Source organism: Sinohyriopsis cumingii, unplaced genomic scaffold (assembly GCF_028554795.1).
Source record: "Sinohyriopsis cumingii isolate HCF-2022 unplaced genomic scaffold, ASM2855479v2 utg000837l, whole genome shotgun sequence".
In the NCBI taxonomy this organism is placed as follows: Eukaryota; Metazoa; Mollusca; class Bivalvia; order Unionida; family Unionidae; genus Sinohyriopsis; species Sinohyriopsis cumingii.
The window spans coordinates 2306542-2319204 of record NW_028315936.1 but is presented as its reverse complement, the minus strand read 5'-3'; the positions used below and the strand labels follow the sequence as shown (position 1 = coordinate 2319204).

The following is a 12663-nucleotide window of genomic DNA, read 5'->3' as shown; positions in this document are numbered from 1 at the left end:
TCTCTTGGCTCAGAGTGCTGAGACGAAGCGAAGAAACGGTTACTTGTCAGACGTTTTCAAAGAAAAAGTCAGGCGTGAATTGATGACGTATCACTACCTGTGAAGAAAAACAACAAGAAACTGAAAACAAGAACAAAACAACAAAAGAATGGATACCAGGAACTTTATTCCCATTTGAACCACAGTTCGTACACTTCTTCTCGGAATCCTGTCGTGTGTGCTAAAGATGAACTGCCTCATCGCAAACCTCAAGGTCATCAAGCTTATGTCATGAACAGGGATGACAGTCATCTCACAGGAACCCACCGGGTAGTTGTCTACCTTCCTCGTGATGGTTGTGTGGAGTATTTTTATTTGTATGGATTGTCACCTACAACATCATCGACGTTATGAGAAAAATTTCCCAGACGACACGATTCAATAATTTGAAATTACAAGGCACATATTCCATGGTGTATGGACAATATTGTGTGTATTTCCTTCATCAACGCAGTCTAGGATATTCTTAAGAACATTTAGTGACTTATTTTGATCGTCACTCTTCTAGAAACGATGACAAAATATATCGATGGTTTGTAACAATTAAGATTGTCTTTTGTCTTTAGCTAGGAAACGTAGAGTACATCAATGGCCCATCAGTGCAAGTCTAGGTTCACTTCACAATGCTGTCAACCTTGTCAAAAATAGTCGGTTATTTGAAACATGTTTGTTTGTTTGCTTGGTTGAAAAATTGTTAATTGTTGGTTGTTAGTTATTTGAATAAAAAATGTTGTGTTTTGAGAAAAAAATGTGTCTGCCGTTTGTTTTCAATTTTTCTGATGATATATGATCTTTGACTTCTCTCTATCCCTCACCCTCAAATCAAATTATTATAGTATTCCAACTCTAAACATTGTAGGGATGTTTTCTATCGCATCCGCACTTGAACCATATGAAGCGAGTCAGTCTCTAGTCTGACCATCCATTGTTAACTCATCTTCCTATGAAGATGTGTTCAAGGCAATCCAAGCTGAACGAAGCTTACGTGAATTTCTATTGTGTCAGGCAAAGCCTGATACCCAAACCAGAAGATATAGAGAATTTCAGAATGTTGAAAGAAGAACTGTTAAAGGAGATCCTTAGAGAGGAAATCAAGAGGTATGAAGAAGAATGGACGGAGAAGTACATACTTAAGAAGCAGAGAGAGCATCAACAACATCATGATCAGTAGCAACAGCAGGAATGATACAGAGGATTTGTCGACTGCCGTCTAGACACGAAAGTGTTCTCCTTCTCTTTCCGAAGAAACAGGCCGTTTCCGGTGGGAAAGCCTGCCCCAGACGGGGACACAATCTTAGACGAAAAATGATTGCCATAACTCATCGTCCACATAATACAACCCTTTTCAGGGATAAACCAATACTATAGAAAAGAGATACTAATTCAATTGCCAATATTATGTTAGTAAGTTCAAGATTAGAAGTGTGTCTATAAACAATTTATTTATTTGACTTTTTTGAAGTGTGTCTATAAGCACTTCGTTTGTTTGACTTTGTTAGAAGTGTGTCTATAAGCACCTCGTTTCCGTGGCTTGTCAAATTATAGTTTGTGAGTTTTTGTTTGTAGTTAGCGTTGTAATTAAAAAAGTGAGTGAGTCTTTCTTGTAAGTCCGTGCGTTCCATGTTTCTTTGGGTAATGATCTGGGCAACGTAAGCTTTGGTGACAAGGAATGTTTTCCTTCACGTCAGCGCTTTAAAAATATAAAGGGAACTGCTCGTTAGTCTTGCTACCATTCATTGACGCATCAACTAAAGAAGATGAACAACAAAACTGCAAAGTTATTAGGACTCCAAATGCACCTGGAGTATGCCAGGCGCATCCTTTATGAACTGGCTATGGAGGCCATGGTCGAAGAGGCCAGGATAGATAAGGAGGAGGAGGAGAGAACACAGAAAGAAGAGGAGTTAAAGAAAAAACCTATCATACCTCACTTTATGCTGAGACATCTGTGTGAGGTGAAGCCTGAGGCGAGGACGCCTCCACAGAGACAAACACCACAGCCTCTACCAAAACCGCAGCATCTACCAGTACCACAGGCAGTACCAGTACAGCTGCGTCCGCAGGATATAAGGAGGCCACAACATCCAAGAGTGTGGAATAGGAGAAGACAGAGGGATGTCTTTACTATCCCTGGTAGTGAAGACTGCAAGAGTGAAGCCAGTCAACCCCCCCTCTGCTCTCCCAAAAACAACGGTGAATGGGGATAACGATTATAGTCGTCATTGTATATGTGGTGCCAGGCCTGGGAAATGTCACCATTAGGCAGGTGCATCTGGAATTTTAAAAGAATCCCTTCCCAGGGCTATCGAAATGTCTAGAAAATAGACTATCAAAGTTGCCTATTGGTATGAATGTGGAGTAGTGTGATTATAAACACTCACTCCTTTACTGATGTGATTTTGTGTGTGTATGTGTTGGTATGAGCTGTCCTTCGTTTGTGTGGATAGTAGAGTGTTGTTGTTTTCCTTCCCGTGTGTGGATAGTATATTTTGGTTTTGTTATTTCTCCTTCCGATGTGTGGACAGTATATTTGTGGTTTGTTTTTCTCCTTCCCGTGTGTGGATAGTACATTTGGGTTTGTGGATAGTATATAATAGTTTTTTTTTCTTCTTCGCGTATGTGGATAGTAGATAATTCGTGAAGTGAGTGAAATGGATGGTTCCCGTCACGTCCGTGCTTGACAAATGTAAAGTCAACGCATTCATCGTTCGCGCCATTCGACATTGAATAAACAAATATGGCAATAGATTTGTTCAACATGGATCATGGATGCAGCGTATGTGGTGGAAAGGCTTGAGGAGGAATGGAAGTATCAAGGTAGCTTAGACTTTGTGACTAGACTGAAAGTAACCAGGGATTTGGTACAAGGTATGCTATAGGAGGAGGTAGAAAAGTTAAGAGGTTTCATTAACCAAAATATGTGAGGGAACCTTGAAGGAGGCCATTGATGGTGTCATTAAAGTCAGGTGGTTTCTAGAAGACACGTTGCATTGGACAGAGTGGTCATATGTGAAGTGGTGGCTGGACCAACTAAAGAAAGGAGAAGAAATGATGAGTAAAGTGCTGGAAGAAGATGTGAAGAAGATTATAGATAACCGGGCTAAATAAATAAAGAACAAAAAAAAAAAATAGAAAGACAAAAGAGGAGTTTGAAAGACTGAATGAAAAGTGGATGAATATACAGGAAAAAGTAGATTGATGGGAAATCCTGACTGGATTCCAGAGACGGAAAGGAAGAAGAAGAGGAAAGGAATTATTGAGAAAGTGAGAAGATGGTGGAAGAACTGGAAAAAATAGAAGAACCCAAAAGGCCCTTTTCAGGGCCGCTCATATGCCTCGGATATATTTGCTTTCATGCCTAAAATTATAATGTAGTCGATTGTATAGTAGTTTATGTTTGGATGTTGTATGTTGTATGTGTTATGTATGTTTATGTCTCGCCAAATGTTCTAGTTTTTGTTTTACCACGCTATTCGGTTCCGATTGAGGTCAGCCCCATTGCTACATTGTTACCAATCTTCAGTACTGTGAGGTCAACTTTCCTGTTTCATTCCTTTTGTCCCTATACAACAACCCCACTTTCCCATGTCCGTATACAGTTCCAGTATTCCCCATGTTAAATTTCCCTTGAGGCTACACAGCCCCAAGATATTCCCCATGTTAAATTTCTCTAGAGGCTATACAGCCCCACGACCATTTTGACTGGGTTTTCCACTGAGGCTATACAGCCACACTATACTACTCGTTAAAGAGGGAAAATACAGTTTATATAATCCATGAGTTACCTGGCAAATGGTAATATTACATTCTTTTTCAATACTGAATTAACAAGACGGTGTGCTCCCGCATTTGCCTGAAGTCGCTATAAATAGTATCACGCTAAAGAACGAATACCTAAAACTGAAGCAAGAAACATGCAGCTATCTTTTTTTGTGTCAAACGTCAGAACACAAAGAGATATTTAAATAACTGTGCCAATCATTAGAAGGTATGACCTGAAAAAGATGAAAAAGAGTGAATTGTCATCTTTTCTAAATTGTGAAAAAGAAATGCCAACCAGCCGAAGGAAACATAAATACTCGTTCATCGTTGAGGATTTCTTCCCATGCTGATAGGGCCAATGTTAAACGTGTCTGCTTCGTTGTTAGGATCGATTGCTGGACCTCTTTAGGAGAAGAAGTGATAACATGAGGAACAAAATGACAATATAAGGATACATTTTTTCTTGAAAAGGATAACGCTTGTACCTATGTATTTTATGGAAGAACGAAAATTAACTTTAGTTCTATGCAAACGATGGATGGAAGTCCATCTTTGTTACCAAAAACGGGCACCCCATTTTCCTCCTTCTCATAGTCTTACATGATGCCACACGTCCATTAATAATTACAATAGTTGATGGATCGAACCCATTTGTCAGAAACAGAAAGCAATCGCAACGGTACGGACATTAATTAGACAGTCTTCAACTATTTCACCTGGAAACCTTTTACGAAACAGCGAACCTATTGAGTTAATTCTTGAATGCCATGAAAAGCGACGAAAAACAAAAAACCACAAAGACCATGACCGAAACGGCCACCAGTATGGCCGAAGAAGAAACAAAAGAAGTGTTTCAATCATCCTTCTGCTGCTCCTCTTAGTACGAGAATCACCTCGCACAAGAGACAAATGAAAGTTTTGGCCAAAATGATGATGTCGTATTTTCTTCAGTAGAAAAGACACAAAGGAAGACAGAATCGCAAAGAAGTACTCAAGAAACTACTAAACATCCGGTGAATTCTCCTACTCCTCGAACCACGTCTAGCGTAATACAACAAAAACCACATGATTAGCCTGAGATCAGTATCGAACACTTTTTTTCTAGCATTGTCTACAGTCATGATCATGCTTCTCGCTACAGGGGTATTCAAAATATTGTATCGTGCTACTAAAATTAAACTAAATAAATTCACTTTTCAAGATGCGCAACAATGGTTACAAGAACAACCTGCGTACACGTTTCACAAACCCATTCGACGAAAAGTTTCCAAACGTCAAACACAGACAGCTTGAGCAACTGGATCTCATTTGGCATCTTGTTTTGTTTCAATGACGTGTTTTCAAAATTGGCTCGGCTTGTTCGTTTAACGTTTAAAAAGTCCAAGGCTAGTGCGAGCTTTCAGTCTGGCTTTAAAACAAAGTCATTGACGTCCTCTCTGACGGGAAACAGGCGAAGGTACCAACGTTTGGAACTAACTTTTGAAAATAAAATAAAAAGACATTATTTGTCCTACTGAAAATCACGAATCAAAAGCGTGTGTCATGAAAATAATGTACTCACTCTTAAATACATCGACGTGTTATCACGTGTATTCACATCGTACAGTGAACAGTACCATATAAGAGTCATATGTGCTCTGGAAGAAGTGACTCCTCAAGACAAAATGATTGTATTTAATAGATTGTTTGGAAATTAACAAACCACAGAAAGAAAGAAGAGTTAAGGACCGGAGATCGGATTCGCATTTAAAGAGCACTACACACTTTTGACACAGGTTTCTTACCTAACAGAACCAGGTGTGTCTATAAACACTCCAACACATTTCGTTAGAAAGAAGGGTGTGTACTGGATTGTAATAAAAACAGGTGAACGATAGTAGCGTGTGTGCTGAATTGTAATTACAAAGCGGGATGTTGGATAATAATGTATGTGTGTTGAATAGTATTTCAAAATTTGAACATTACCATTCCCGTGTGAGACCATACTACTGTTTCCATAATGCCCAATATTGCTGCTCCTTGATACATTCTTATGATACATATAGGAGTCCTACACTATTCATGCCACAGCGAAATCCAGGCCTTGTGGATATGTTATTATCATCTGATTGGGGGAAATTTATTTCTGGTATTTGCGTGTTTATGAACATTTGATTTGCCAAGGACTGTTGTCTTGTGGTCATTTTAAATAGGGGAAACATCAACATCGAGCCGGACTCAGGCGAATGTTGTTGGACACGCTCGGTTGTGAAACCCCTTAATTGGTATAATATCTTATACTGGTTGAGTAGTACGTTCAGTTTACGATAGTTCTTTTGTCGTTGTAAGCATCAGGTTTTCAACTTTAGATATTGGATAGTGGCACTTGCTCTTCTGACAAACATAGACATTCCTATGTAGTAATTGTTCACACTATAATCTCAAAAGATGCGTTACATGGGACCAGTAAAAGCAAATGCCCCAAAAATAGGAATATCACGACCGTATACATGATTATATTTCAAATAAAGATTGGTCTGCGTTGCAATAAATGGTTTAATAATTACATGATGCTTTTAAAATAATCCAGAGTTTGTATAAAGCTATAACTATATACATGTATAACTCTTCTATAGTCGCTGTTTCTCATCCTTCCTCATATTCTAATATTTTAGTTTTCAATAATAAATAAATAAATAAATAAATAAATTCATTAATTATTATTAGGTCTGCTGGTCTTACTTTGTCCTCAATGTTATGGTTGCTATCTGTCTGGAGAGATGGACGAAAACACATGTCTGCCACTGTGGCATCCATTTTTCCTGACCAGCCTCAGGAGCAAAATGAGGATGCAACGAAATATCCAGGTATGGCAAAGTCTGGTTGTTCGTCCTTCTGTCCTCATGAAAGTAGTTTGTAAATTATATTTACGATAAACTTTACGTGAATTTGCTTTGGGAATTTTTAGCGAAGTGTTTGAATTTCCATCAAGCAAAGCACATAAAGCGACCAAGCCTTTACAAAAAAGATCAATATTCTAAGGGAAAAGAGAAATACACATCATTTAATGCTTCTAGATGATGATGATGATGATGATGATGATGATGATGATGATGATATTTAAGTCATAAAGAACTAACACACAACTTAACTTTGATGCCGAGTTTGTCACTTTACGTTGTCCATTTGTGTACTTCCAAACATGTGACTTGCTTATACCATTCTTGTAAATAATACAAACAAATTATGGTCAAGTTATAAATCTTTCCCTCTGCTAGAATCATCTTTAGCAGGATTATTGGACTTTTACGTTTGATAGCTCTCCAATAATATTCCTAGAATTTTATTTACGCGGCAATCATTTGTGATTTGCACACTTTGAAGTTAGAGTCTCGATCATACCTAAACTTGTCTCAGGAAAGGGATTCAATTGTTTCAGCTTGATGTAAGGAGTCTGCAATGGGGCGTAGTTTTTAATGTGCTTTCCAAGATTGATATGTACAGTCTCTATGCAGTTTGTAATGTATGTTCACAGAGTAATTTGTGCAGTGTCATGACATAGTTCATAGTGTATTTTCCTAGACTGATATTTACAGAGTCTCTTTCTATACAGATACGGTCTGATCGAGCCTAGACTAAGTCCCTCTCTGCAGCCAATTTGACATTTGTATTCACGAGAAGGTTCCCGTAGAACGAAGAATGTCTGCCATTTAGATATTTGTATTCACAAGAATGTTCCCGTAGGACGAATAATGTCTGCCATTTAGCTATTTGTATTCACAAGAATGTTCCCGTATTACGAATAATGTCTGCCATTTAGATATTTGTATTCACAATAATGTTCCCGTAAGACGAATAATGTCTGCCATTTAGACATTTGTATTCACGAGAATGTTCCCGTAGGACGAATAATGTCTGCCATTTAGACATTTGTATTCACGAGAATGTTCCCGTAGGACGAATAATGTCTGTCATTTAGACATTTGTATTTACGATAAGGTTCCCGTAGGACGAATAATGTCCGCCATTTAGGCATTTGTGGCACAACAATGTACAGCAGATGCAACGCATATCACATTATAAATTGAAAATCGTTTTATTTCGTAATTTTCTAAAACTCATAAAAATTACTTGAATACAGCTGAATCTTTTATTACAGGGAGACATCTGTTGTGACCATTGCGCTACGACCTGGCTGCCGTGTTGCGTGATGTGTCAAATAAAGCGAGAGCTAAACACAATGAGAGCAGAGCAAGGTGGTTTCAATACTCTTTAGATCCTCATCATAGATTTACCCTGGTTTGCTGTGGCGGATGTACCTTGAAATATCAGACGACATTAGACGATATGTGTTGTTCAGAAATGAATTACAAATAATGCGTTTATTTTCAATAGCCACGTGGGACCGGGCTTTGTTTTAAATGAGACATGTTGCAAGTTGTTTCCTACTCGATTTGTGCAAAGTTGTTTATAAATATATATCCCATTATATCTTAACTTTTAGTTCGACGTGGTTTTACTTATATATCTTCCGAATTATTCGTACAAAAATAAATTCGTACATTTGTTAGCAATGATTATTTATAAAAGATGAAGACAAAAAGAATATTTCAGTAACAAAAAACTGATTGAATCATTCATTTGTGGTTTATTTTTATTTTTTTTTGGGGGGGGGGTTAGAGGAATCCCACCTTAAAAGTCATAATTTATCCCGCGTCATAGAAGTCATAATTTATTCGGCATGTACGAGGTTATGTTGAGTTGATGAGTTGATGAGGTCACACGGCTACGTTGTCCCTCTTCCAAACCATGTAACATGAATAACTATTTCTTCTTTTTAATTTCCGTGTCAAACAATGTTTTAAAATATATACTAGTGAATACATGTGTGGTACAATGTGATAATGTAATTGACAAATTTTGAATTAAAGACAGCTTGATTGGAATAACAACATTTATTGACATTTATTATTTCCTAGTTATTCTAATTTTTTTCTTTGAGAGATGGCCGAGAGATTCAGTTAGATAATGGTTGCTAAAATATTTGACTTAATAATCATCTCAAGAACTAGCATATACGAAAGTATATTTAGAATAATGAATTGTTTTATTGATATTGAATCAAAATATCCATCTAGACCGAATATTGTTGCTTGTCAATATATATATATATATATATATATATATATATATATATATATATATATATATATATATATAAAAGAGAATGAGTCTTTTGTATCATCTGAGCTTCTGTACTGACTGTATGGTATATATATGATTGTTATTAATTATACTAAGGTCACTCCATTCACACAACTGAGGCTGTTTTCTCTTTTTGATAATATATTTATAAGCATATTTACTAAAATCAACCGACCAGTTGAAATGTCAAATTTAATTTTCTAAATGCTTTTCCATAATCACTCTTTGTAGGTTTATACTTATTGCAGTAATGAAGTAGTGCGTTTCTTACTGGTGATATTTTGTAACATATTTCAGATATTTGTCTGACAAAGGTGACAATAAAATTAACAAAATAACAAATCTTCTAAAAGTTTTTGCTCAATGGACATTTTTTTTTATCAATCGTCATTTTCGACGAAAGAATGTAATCTTTTTATACCTCCACTGCTACCTTTAGAACATATTGGATTTAGGTTGCATTTTTCTCAGTGAAGAAAGTTTCAAATTATTTTAATCAACGTTTTCGTATATTTATGTAGATATTCTTGGTTATAATATATTCGTGTTCCTTGCCATTATTTTGTAAAGCAATTGGGATGCTTCGAGGACTAATTGCTTTATATTTCAAATCCTTGTGATATTTTTATATAAAAAACTCAATCCAATTTTAGATACATATAACAATTCTTCAGGTTTTATTCTGATTTTATCTCAAACATTTCTTCGAAAGCAGCATCGACGTTTTGACAGTGTCCGAGTTAGTTCTGCCAAAACGTGAGGCTTGTTTCAAAGAATATCTCTATTCTCAATGAAAATCTGTAACTGCAACCTAATAAAGATGCACATAATGAAGGCTAGCCTATCAAACGTTACTCTTATTTCAACACTGCTGACTGCATACTGTATCACTACACCTGAAATAAAGCCCCATATTTTATATAACGTACTTGTAATTTCATACTTTGGTGGAAAATATTCTTCGTTCACAGCTACAGAACATGTTAATGATACACTCATCGCCCTCAAGTCACAAATAAACACACACGCGTCCACCTAATAGAAATCAATTGTAAACATTTTAAAGAAATTTACTGGAGTGACATTAATTACTAAATGTATCTTGGATTCATTGCATTGAATTAGAATAATAGGTTTGTACAAAATTGCCTGTATTTTTACCTTACATACAGAGCGTTGTATTACTAATAGCAGATGATATGTTTGAAATATTAGCTCTATTCTTTTATAAGATATTTTATTTTCTTTTGCACTGCTACCTTTTTAATAAACGTAAAAATAAGCCTTCGATTTGAATGGATTCAATTTGCATGGATTTGTTTCTGTACTCTGTTTCAATGCAATAGCAGCTGCATTACGACGTTGATAAAAAGAAGTTAAGAAATTTTTCGATAATGTTCGGACTGCGATGTTCTAGTAATTTAGATTGCACATATAATGTTACAAAATGTGTATTTTGGTAAATTAATGCGTGTTTTCATAAGTAAATAAAGAGACTTTGTTTTCGTTTACATGTGTCTTATTCGCATTGATACAGTGGACTTGCTGGGGATGGGTACTGTATGGACCTGACAGAACGGTCCAGGAGACTTCAGACTGTAACATCATTAAACAACACATTTAGTGATGACGAGTTTACGTGTTAGGAATTTGGTTTCCATTTTTTTTTCTTTCAAATGTGAATTTATTTATCTATATCATGAATATATTTAATTTACATCAACTGATTGATGAACAAACGAGAATTACTATTCATATCTCCACAATGATCGATTTAATACGCATGGGTGACCCACTAAACTGCTATTACAAGAGGTCATGGAGCCATTTTGTAGCAATCATACTCCTAGTTATAGTTCCACAAACTTTAACAAAGCTTTAAACGAAAAATATGTGTCTATCAAGCACCTAAATACGAATTGTGCAGATATTTTTTGTTAAAAGCTAATTGGGAGTTTTCTAATCTTTTGATAGATGAACAGGTGTGAATGGTCTCTCGACAGATGAACAGGTGTGAATGGTCTCTCGGCAGATGATCAGGTGTTAATGGTCTCTCGGCATATCATTATGCTATTCGCAATGTAATAATAACAATTCGTTCCAGGGATCCACCTTGGTTGCATAATAATATTAGAAAATGTATTCGGCAACGGAAAATAATTACTGACTGGCTACAAGAACGAATATTTCTTTACACTGGGGCAAATGCTAGATATCAGAAACTGAGTTATAAGCTCAGTAAAGACGCTAAATATGAGCATTTTAACAAATTGGCTAACAATCTCCAAGATTTCAATATTTGTTTAAAGTCTGGCGCAACATAGCCAAAACATTTCTAAAGCAAAATTACCATTACCATGTTTGGTGATGCCCAATATTTTCACTCTAGGCTTTATTTTTCTGAAAACTCCTTTGTAGATCATACTTCTACTAGTCTTCCCTCTATATTTAGTCCTGACATTGTTCCTAACAATATTCATATAAGCCAGGGCTGCGGACAGGATTTGTGGGTCCTAGGAAACATTCTTCAGTAGGCCCACATGCATTACCAAAAATATCTTCTTCGCTTCGCATGCGGACCCCTGACCATTCTGGGCTCCAGAGTTTTGTCCTAGTTGTCTAACACTGTCTGCGGCCCTGATGTTATCATTAATGATTGAAAATGTTCTTTCAAATCTCAACATCAGGAAGGCAGGATGTTATGGCAAGATCTACCCTTGTTGCTTACAGAGGACACACGCATATTATTGCGATATTGTTAAGAAATATTTAGTAATTAGCTCCAATCTTCATATTTTCCAAACACGTGTAATTAGGCTAATGTCACTTTCATTGATACAAAGGGGACAAAATATTGTTTAAAATGATATGTGCATTTCACTACTAAGTTGCTAGGGGAAACAGTTGGAAAAAATGTCTTCAAACACTTATGAAACTATCTTGTAGACCACAACCTAATTAGTTATTTTTAATCTGGTTTAATCCAAAGGCTCAGCCATAGTGGCCTCAAATGGGAATTTAACAATGAGGCTATAATTTTGGTCTGAAATATTACACTCATTTACATGAGGGGGATTTACCATTGAAATAACACCTTTTAACAGAAGGGAATTTAAGGAATTTAGCATCTAAATTAAACTTAGGAGACAGTGGGAATTTTGCATGGTCATGCTGCCCTTAAGGAAAATGAGAAATGAACATTAGGCGGCACTCTAGGGACTATGCGAGTTTATTATGGACTAAAATGACACTTAGGGGACAATTTAAACTTAAAACGAACGAGTGGCACTCTGGATTTGAATAGGAATATAACTTGGGTGAAACCCTACGACCAATTTCTGTTATCTGTAGAAATGCATAACTTTTACGAAAGTAAAACACAAAAATATATCAGGCTTTAACGTTATTCTTCTATGAATCCCAAATAGTTTTAGAAGTTTGTCTCTTATAAAGCCTTAATATTCTCATTAATACTGCCACTTGTTGAACTACTAGCAGAAAGTTTTGTTGGAAAGGTAATATATATCCTTTATCAAGTTAGCTGCATAGATGACAAATGTTACAAATTTGTCACCATTAGCGCGAAATGACCTCCTTTTAGGAAATATTAGAATTAGCATCCTATATTTCATAAATCGAGTGACAACATTTTTGCTTGACGAGATCATTACGTTCTTT

The 12663-nt window shown here is 36.2% G+C and overlaps 1 protein-coding gene across 1 annotated transcript in view; it reads left to right on the top strand.

Moving 5' to 3' along the window:
* LOC149773189 (placenta-specific gene 8 protein-like) overlaps positions 1 to 10474 on the top strand; it is a 62866-nt gene extending 52392 nt beyond the window's left edge. Inside the window, exons 5-6 of the mRNA XM_089946679.1 lie at positions 6508 to 6647; positions 7940 to 10474. Coding sequence (XP_089802805.1) covers positions 6508 to 6647; positions 7940 to 8056 — 257 coding nt within the window. The 3' untranslated portion in view covers positions 8057 to 10474. The remainder of the gene's footprint in view (positions 1 to 6507; positions 6648 to 7939) is intronic.
* Positions 10475 to 12663: the final 2189 nt, after the last annotated feature.